The sequence below is a fragment of the Amphiura filiformis genome, chromosome 10 (genome assembly GCF_039555335.1).
Source record: "Amphiura filiformis chromosome 10, Afil_fr2py, whole genome shotgun sequence".
Lineage (NCBI taxonomy): Eukaryota > Metazoa > Echinodermata > Ophiuroidea > Amphilepidida > Amphiuridae > Amphiura > Amphiura filiformis.
In genome coordinates, this window is record NC_092637.1 from 15,338,037 (window position 1) to 15,347,675 (window position 9,639).

The 9,639-nt window shown below is 37.8% G+C and overlaps 1 protein-coding gene across 1 annotated transcript; it reads left to right on the forward strand.

Moving 5' to 3' along the window:
* The first annotated feature begins 8,176 nt into the window (after positions 1-8,176).
* LOC140161691 (uncharacterized) lies at positions 8,177-9,409 on the forward strand. Its single transcript, XM_072184992.1, has 2 exons — positions 8,177-8,681; positions 8,916-9,409. Exons 1-2 carry the CDS (start codon positions 8,177-8,179, stop codon positions 9,407-9,409), a joined length of 999 nt encoding a protein of 332 aa, XP_072041093.1.
* The last annotated feature ends 230 nt before the right edge of the window (positions 9,410-9,639 follow it).

Genomic DNA, 9,639 nt, shown 5'->3' on the forward strand with positions numbered 1-9,639 from the left:
GTTCAAGATTGTCTATAATAATGAAAAATGTACATTCATTGAAGAGGGATTGAATCCTCTCAGTAGTACTGCTGATAGTTCAACTTCTTGTAATAGCTAATGCAAAGGCAGATGAATAAACTCATGAATATTAACAAAGGCATATCCACTATATATTACAGGTTGTTACATTATTATTAAGACCTCCCACCACAACACATCAAGTGGATATTGCAGGCTCCCATAATGTTTTCTTGCATAATGCTAGGATTTCTAACCATTATGACAGTTATGAATAGAGCCATTTGACTATTAAACTCAATAGATACAATGCACCATGGGAAGAGGAGAGATGGACATTTTGTATTCTCTATAGTATTTCCAAGTGGATGACAGGTCGTTGAAGCTGAATACACAATAGATAATATTTATACCATTCATTCATTCTATTATAGGCTATCCTAATTATAATATTTTCCTGTGGCCGGAGGACTGGCCAAATGTTTTGGCCGTTCTGTCTACTGCTTTCCCGCCATTGAAACAATTGAGATATTGTTTTAATTTTCTCCGCTTGTCAATATTTTCATTTAATTTTTTTACATATTTGTTTCATGAATACCTTAGACTACATGCTAACAGTTTTATAGCATAGTTGGATAAGTTGATTATTACTTTCTAGTAGTTGAGTGAAAATTACCAAAAATCTTCATAGACTTCACACACAAAACTTCAAAGCCCGGGCGCACCCTCTAAAAATTAGTTGAATTTCATGAAATTTTGCATGATGTATTTTTACACCAAAATGAACAATATTAGGGTTGGCCCGTTAAAAATCAAAACTTTTGTATTTTTGAATCATACACTGTATAGTATAAAATCCACAAGGGCCTTTACAACCTTCATTAGCAGTTTGTGCAACCAAAAATACGTTGTGGGTTAACTACTTTCTATGTTTATGTAATACTTTGATTGGCAATATCGATTGACCAGTAGTTTGGAGCTCCCAAGTAATGTTTAGATCATATTTAATTGTCCAGAGACAGTCACAGCTGGCCTCATTAGCCTTTTCGAAGTATGACCTACAAAAAAGGAAGGCAGTCTTCAATCTGGGTGAAATCCGGTAAATTCAAAAGACTTTACCCACTTCGAGCAGCGCCATCCTATTGTGTCCGCCATTCTGAAATTATTTATTGATATAAATATTTATTTATACATTTTGACAGATGTGTGTACCGATGATGAACATAGTTGCGGAGGGAAAGGACAATTCTGCATTAACGGAACAGGACTGTGTGATGGCATTATACAATGTACATTTACCGAAGAGGACGAACGACATTGTGGTATTGTGTTATTTAAACAACCTTTAAAATATACGCTGGAATGTGTCCATTGAGGAACTATTGGGGAAAAGAAATACCGTAAAAAATCGTATATAATTCGTACACATAGTTATACGAAGTTTTAAGGTAGTTCGACAGCTGACCCAGATTTAATGGCCGTGTCAAATGGTTTTAACCCTGGAATTATGGAAACTTTCGGTTCTCATAACCAGTGGCGTAGATTTCTTTTTGACATTGGGGGAGGGAATGAGGTTGGGAAAAAAATCTCGGTGTATACTGAATCCAGCGCCTTTTGGCTACAAAACAAGGTTATGGAACAAATGCGCGTGAAGCGCGCGAAAAAAATTGCCATTTTGAAGCTAAACTGTTTAAATATGGTTCACAAGTGGGATAAATTCGCGCGAAGCGGGAAAAAATTTGCACTGTGGGGGCTAAAATGGCTAAATATGAGGTTAATTTGGTCAGAAACCCACATACAGCCGTCAACATGGGGGATGATTGTATGGACCACCCCCCTGGCAAAATATTGGGGGGGGGGGATCTGCGCCTATGCTCATAACTGACAAATTGTTGGTCTAAAGGATATAAAAGTATACATATTTAGAATAGCAAAGTCTTGATGAATTCATTTGTGAGGTCAAATTTGGGTTAAAATGCTCATTTTTGGAGAAAATCCCTAAGACGTTTTTTTTTATTATTTTTTAAAAACCGAAACAATTTGAAATTTGAGCAAAAATCAGGCTTTTTTTAATGATTTTTTGAAAATTTAGCATTTGTTTTACCATTTTTGATGAACATTTTACAAAGATATATGTTTGGATAAAAAAAAATCACAATATTTTTCTGTGACCTATGGTTTTTGACAAATGCACGTATTTTTTAGTGAATTTGGTCATTTTGGCAACAAATGGACCATTTTTACCATTTTTAACTTGAAGGGACACCCCATTTTGGGCTTAAAAGGGTGCTCAGATACTTTCTTTTTAACATTTTTTTGATTGGAACATGTTTATTGCATTATTTAAGGGGTATTCCTTAATTTTTACTTTAGTATTTTAGTCGGTATACTGTTAGCCCTTTTAGCATTAAGCATATTACGGGGTGTCAGGATCATGGTGGGTTAAGGGGTGTTAGGGTGGAAGTCGCGGGCAGGGATATTCGTGTTTGCTCAAACACAGCTGCGCCATCTAGTTCTTCTTCTGATTCTTTCGTTTAACCATCTTTTACAATGCTACTAGTGCCAGAAGCTTGCATTAATCTCTACCAAACTTGGTCACAAGAAGCACTGACCCAAGCTCCTTCTAGGTTGTACACAGTTAGGGAGTTAGGGGAGAGAATTATGTAGGGGTTATTAGAGGACATTATGTAACAATCTTTAAAATACTAATAGTACCAGGCGCTTGACCCAATTTCAGCCAAACGTGACCATAAGAACTGCTGACCCAAGCTTTATATAAGTTATACATAGATAGGGGTCAAAGGACATAATAGGGGTTATTAGTGGTAATTTTGTATAAATCTTGAAAAAGCTACTCCTTTAAATTGCATGCTATGACCATCAGACTTGGTCAGGAAAAACCACTGGCCCAAGCTTAATATAAATTGTACCTCAGCTTGGTGGTCAACCCGCGGTCAAAGGTCAAATGAGGTCACATAGTAACGTTGCCAGATTGGGTTTAAACTTGATGCAAAGCATCCTTGATTTGATCCTACGGTCACCCGCGGTCAAAGGTCAAATGAGGTCAAATGTTACAATTGGTCCCTTTGGGCTTGAACTTTGTGCAAAGCATTCTTGATAAGAGGAAAAACATGGAAAGGTCAAACAAGGCAGAATGATAACTGGGCTTAAACTTGGTGCAAAGAATCCTTGCTATGAGGTGATCATGAAAAAGTGAACCTGAGGTCACCGGTGTGTCAAAGGTCAAATGTTAAAATGGATCACAATGAGCTCAAACTTAGTACAAATCATTAATATGAGGTGAGCAAGGGAAAATTAACCTGAGGTCCCAAGGTCAAAGGGCAAATGAGGTCACATGTTAAAATTTGTCCGATTGCGCTTAAACTTGGTGCAACGCATCCTTGATATGAGGGGAACATGAAAAAGTCAACACGAGATTAAAGGTCAAATCGTTGTCTGTATTCCATAGCGGCGTATAGTGGGGCGCCGCGAATAAACAACTTTTCGAGAAAATCGGGTTTGAAGAAATGCTAATTTAAAATCGAGTTGTGTAAATCAGACATTCATTATATTTTGTAAATGATGTGAAATTTCTGTAGTAAACTAAATAGATTTTATTGTTATATATTTTTCAAAAGAAATAAATACATACTTTTGCTGGCAAACTGAAAACAAAAAGCACAAAGCTATACGTCACTATGGAAAACAAGCAAAACACAATACCCTAACCTAACGTTAACCTTACGCCACCTCGGTCGCCGTGTAATCCTTATGGCGTTACTTTTCGTCGTTTGTATTCCATAGTGGCGTATAGGTCTGATACGTCACTAAGACGTGTACGCCACTATGACATACAATATTTTTCATTTTTGCCGATATTTCATAATTATAAAATGTGTATAAAAAGTGGCGTATGGTCAATACGCCACTATGGAAAACAAAAAAATTCACTTTGTAACTATACGCCACATTTAATCAATTAATTACTAATTAATTAGCTAGTTTTGACTGATGAGACTTAGAAAAATGAAAGAAAACATCATTAAAAACGTATGTGCCAATTTAAAAAAAAATGACCAAAACTTACTATACGCCACTATGGATACAGCCGACGAAATGAGGTCAGCAGTCAACGCCTGATATTTGTGGCTCTGGAGCCACATTAGCTCTAGTTCCTAGTGTGAACAACCCAACTGGCGGTGGTATGAGTTGGACGTAAAGTTACGCGTTTAAATAAGCACGAAACTTTTCACGAAACGAAAATATTCAAGTTAATTGAAAACTAATTTACCTAGCTGGGGGGTTACAACCCCATGCTAGGGTCCGTTTTACAGTCCGTTTTTTCTCCTTAGTCCAGCCGAGTGGCGGCTGGACTTCTGTTTTTCAGCGGTTTCTTCTTCTTCTCGTTTTTTCTCTCTTTCTGTCAACATTTGACATAATTGGCTCTAGCTCCCTAATTATTTGATCGATTATAACCAAACTTGGGCAAAAGCACCACTACCCCAGCCTTTACATTTAACATGACCCATTTGGGGTCAAACGTCACGCATGAGTAATTTTGGCTAAAAATACGATTTTTACCAAAAATGCTTCTTTTTCTACAGATTACATGGTAGAGTAATGAGACTTGGTCATCGGCATTGGCTATGGTTGGTGTCATTGGGGTAAACACAGATTTGGGGTCAAAGGTCATTAAGGGGGTATTTCCGGCACATAACCAAATAACTTCAAAATGCTTCTTTTCCTACAGATTACATGGTACAGAGATACGACTGACACATATACATTGACATTAGCTGGTGTCTATGGGGTAAACACAGATTTGGATTTCAAGGTCATGCAGGGGTCAAATAGGGTTGATTACTGAAAATTACCTTGAAATTCACTATTTGCTGCATATTAAGTGCTGTGATCATCAGAATAATGCCAAAATGACTTGTCCTATTCGAATGAAAATAAGTATATGTGATCACGATATGATTCAAAATATGAGGTTATTACAAGGACACCAGAGGTCAACCAAAGGTCAAAAGGGGTAAAATTCCAAAATTCGTCCAATTTAAATTTAAATTAGAATATGTAATATTGATATGAATTCAAACAAAATGGAGGTCATGTCAAGGTCATTAGAGGTCAACAAAGGTCAAATTATTTTATTAGCTAGATTGTTATCAAACTTAATAACTACATCTTTCATGAAAATTCAATTGTGTTCCAAATCTTTTCAAGGTCATCAGAGGTCACTTCAAAGGTCACGGCTGGACTTCGTAGCCTTCCTAGGCTGCAATATATCTAGTTTCTACTTTCTTTTTGGCAATTTTTTTTAAATGCTTCTTCTGCCACAAACAACATAGCACGGTGACACCATTTGCACGCATGCATTGTTAATACCATGTGCCTTTAGGATGTTCACATATAAGGTGGCACTCCCGGTCCGATTCGAAATGCTTTCAAAATGGTTCTTTTTCCACATAGCAGGGTGACGCCGTTTGCACACATGCATTGTTATTACCATGTGCATGTAGGGTCTTGACAGATTTGGGTCAAAGATCATTAAGGGGAACAATCTTAGGAATGCATTATCTGGACATCTATAAGGGGAATGGGGCTCAAACAAAGTGACAACAAATCTCATAACCAGGGAAAATTTTTTGCAGGGGTCAGGTCAAAGGTCATGAGCAGGGGAACCTTTTGCAGGGGTCAGATCAAAGGTCATGCAAAGGTCAAATTTCAGAAATGCATTTTCTGGACATATGTAAGGGGTGCGGGCCTCAAACATTATGACCATGGGATTATTTTGGTACACTTTGCAGGGGTCAAGTCAAAGGTTATTTGGGGTCAAACCTTATAACTTCATTTTCTGTACATCTGTAAGGGGTATGTGGTTCAAACTCAGTGACAACAAATCTCATGAGCAGGGCAACATTTTGCAGGTGTCAGATTAAAGGTCATGCAAAGGTCAAGTTTTAGAAATCAGTGAAACATTTTAAAATAAATTGCAAGGGTCAGGATAAAGGTTATCTTTGGTTAAATCTTACAATTTCATTTTCTGGACATCGGTAAGAGTTACGGGGCTCAAACTCAGTGACAGCAAACCTCATGACCTGTGGAACATTATGAAATATCATGCAGCGGTCAGGCCAAAGGTCATCTGGGGTCAAATCTTAGATTTATATTTTCTCGACATTTGTAACCAGTATGTGGCTCAAACTCGGTGACAGCAAACCTCGTGACCAGGGGAACATTTTGTAGAGGTCAGGTCAACGGTCATCTGGGGTCAAAACGTATAATTGCATTTTCTGGACATCTGTAAAGAATATGGGGATCAAACAAACCTCATGACCAGGGGGATAATTTTTGGAACATTTTGCAGGAGGCATGTACCTCCCAAACACCAACACGCTCCAGCTTTGTTTTTGGTCTATGACCACGATTTGGAACTAGTATACAAATATATACTGCCATGAGAGGTTCTGGTTAAAACTATGGGCCCGAGGTGAGATCAATAGTACCAGCCCCGAAGGAAAATAGTATTAATTGATCTCAACGAGGGACCATAGTTTTAACCAGAACTTCGAATAAAGGCAGTATATATTTGTTTTATATACTTCATTAATATGTTCTTTGTTCATTGATTTGTTAAAAGAAAATTATTTGACGTTTTGACTCTCCCGCTTCTATCCTGAGTGAACAGCACGGCTAATTTAAGCACAACCTACCCTTCAAAAAATCGAATAGCCTAAAATCGGGCTAACCAATTACAGCAGCGCGAAATGACGCTATGGCAGTTTCGCGTGCGTGAACTGTTCCGTCGCATCGAATGCGCGCACGCGGAAGGCATGGTCAAAAGTACTATTTACGGCTTGGAGGTACTATTTACGGCTCATCCGGGACATTGAAAATACTATTTACGGCTTAGAGGTACTATTTACGGATAGGAGTACTGATGGTAAAACTATTTTTGGTCATGTGATCCACTTTTAACCAATCAATGAACAAGAATATATTAATGAAGTATATAATTATTATTATGTACGTATGTTTGGTTTTTTAGCTTATGTCGTGTGTCCAGGGATGCATTTGTGTAAGAGACTGTCAGTACTAGATCCACCATCTTGTGTTGCCATGGAAGCAATATGCGATGGTCATGAAGACTGTAATTACGCAGACGATGAATCTGAATGTGGTAGGAATTTTGAATGGTTCAAGATCTTTTGTAGCACGAATCGATTCCTGACAATTCCGTAGATATTTGTATCGTTCTTAATTGTATATTTATATTATGTTCTAGAGACGAGGCGATGTCCAGACGCGTGTAACTGCGCTTATGAGGCAAACAATTTCATCACAATATGTACTGGAAACTGGAATACGGCTTTGACACATATGGCTTACAAATCTCATACACTGTAAGATAATATGAATGTCCAAATAATAAAAAGCATTTAAAATATGCATTATCATTACACTGTACAAAGGCATACTTTTGAAATAAAAAAAAAAAATAAATAAAAAAAAATAAAAATAAAAAATAAAATAAAAATATATATATATATTAATTTTATATAATCAATTTAATTCCAAAGTTAGTCACCTGAAAAATAATACTTGTTATAGGATTATGTCCGACACAGCATTATATTTAGGCCTATGGCCTCATTTTGCGGCATGTCTCCGGATCAGTGGAAGAAAAACTCTAAATGGAACCTACTTATTATATATATAATATTGAAATTATAGTAATTTTATCTTCTCTAAGAATTTTAAATCTTAAAGATAGTGTAGTATATTAGGAATACGCCCATCCCTACTTATTATAATACGGACCTGATATCGCCCAGGACGGGGCCTTCGACCTTTTGCTAATGGACTTCTATACCAATGTCACTGGTAAGTCCCACCTAAATACATAATATTAGCAACGAGAATCATTTTTTAAGGAACCTACAGCAAAGTTTCAGGTGACGGAACTGTTATAGCACCTACGGATAACTTGGCTAACGTACGACGGACATTTTGGGACTTTAAAACAGTTATTTACGATTGCAAATTTTTGACTCGCGAGCAGACGACACACGACGTAACTGCAGAATTTTGCACCGAAGAGATAAGCTTACTAATCGACGATCTAGCGCGATGTCACGAAGGCAAATTTGTGAGGAATTTAATGATCAGGATGGCGACTTTGAGTGTTATTTGGACAGATTATCACAATATTTTATCGCTATGGATATTGCTGACACGGAGGATAAGATGCCAAAGAGGAGAGCTTATACTACTGAGTAGCGTAGGAAATAATGTGTACAAAACATTACGGGATGTCAGCTACCCAGATCCGCCTCATGGTAAGACCTACAAGAAATTAGCAGACCTGTTAAAGAAGCATTATAGACCACAACGTTCAGTAGTAGCAGAAAGATTTAGATACAGATCATGTAAACAACAACCTGGTCAATCTATCAGTGATTATGCTACCAACTTGAAGAAATTAATTGCTTCATGTGAATTTCAAGGAGATCAGTTGGAGCAGAATTTAAGAGATCAGTTCATTTGTGGCTTAAGATCTAAAGATACAATAGAGAAATTGTTGGGTCCCCAAGAAAAGGATTATAATTTTGCTCAAGCGGTAGACATGGCAATAGCTGAAGAAGAGGCAACGAAGAATGTTAAGGATATCAGCGGTAAAATGCCATCAATGGTAAACAAAATAGGACATGGACAACAGAAGTTCTGGAAGTGGACGGGGGAGATTTAGACCCAAGTTTGGTCAACGAAGTCAACCACCAACACGGGCGTCAGACACAGCAACAATCATGCCAATGGGAAACGCAAGTGCTACAGATGTGGCTTGACAAATCATTCGCCAAATGACTGTAAATACAATAATTGTACGTGTTTGAACTGTAATCGAGTAGGACATTTGAAATCAGAATGTGGTCATGCAACGTCAGGCTACCATGCAAAACAAAACACAGTACGCTACATAACAGAGGACGAAGAACAATTTGAAGATTTTCGTGACGCTACTTTCACCATTACAGACGATAGTGACGACAGACGAGACGACACGCATGATGACGACAAACAAGAGAACGCGCAAGACAGTGTAAATTACACATCGTCAAAACCAGTATTCCTACCAGTGGAAATTGAAGGAGTGAATTTACAGATGGAGTTGGACACGGGAGCAGAACCGTCGATGGTTAACATCAAGGATTATCTGAAGCATTTCAGAAATTTTCCATTGAAACCAGTGTCTCGTCCACTACATGCTTATGCCGGTACACCTCTGAACTTGGCAGGAGAGATCAATGTTGATGTAAAGTACCAAGATCAACACGCAGGATTACTTCGATTAGTTGTTGTAGATGCAGACAGCTATGCACCACCATTATTTGGTAGAGATTGACTAGCGGAGATAATCTTAGACCGGCATAATTTGTTTCCACAACAAGGTCAATACAGTGTCAAGAGTTCATGCACGGTGCCTGAATTGAAGCAAAAGTATAGTGAGGTATTTCAACCAGGATTGGGTACAGTGAAGGGTATGAAAGCAACACTTCATGTGAAGGAAAACGCAGTTCCAGCATTTCACAAAGCACGACCCGTACCGTACGCCCTATGTCCAGCGGTAGATAG

What these genes read in the sequence shown, in the direction of transcription:
- LOC140161691 (XM_072184992.1), top strand. Translation starts at nt 8,177, where the DNA reads ATGGCGACTTTGAGTGTTATTTGGACAGATTATCACAATATTTTATCG. An exon ending in GAATGTTAAGGATATCAGCG is followed by an intron (nt 8,682 to 8,915) that starts GTAAAATGCCAT and finishes GTAATCGAGTAG; the next exon opens with GACATTTGAAATCAGAATGT.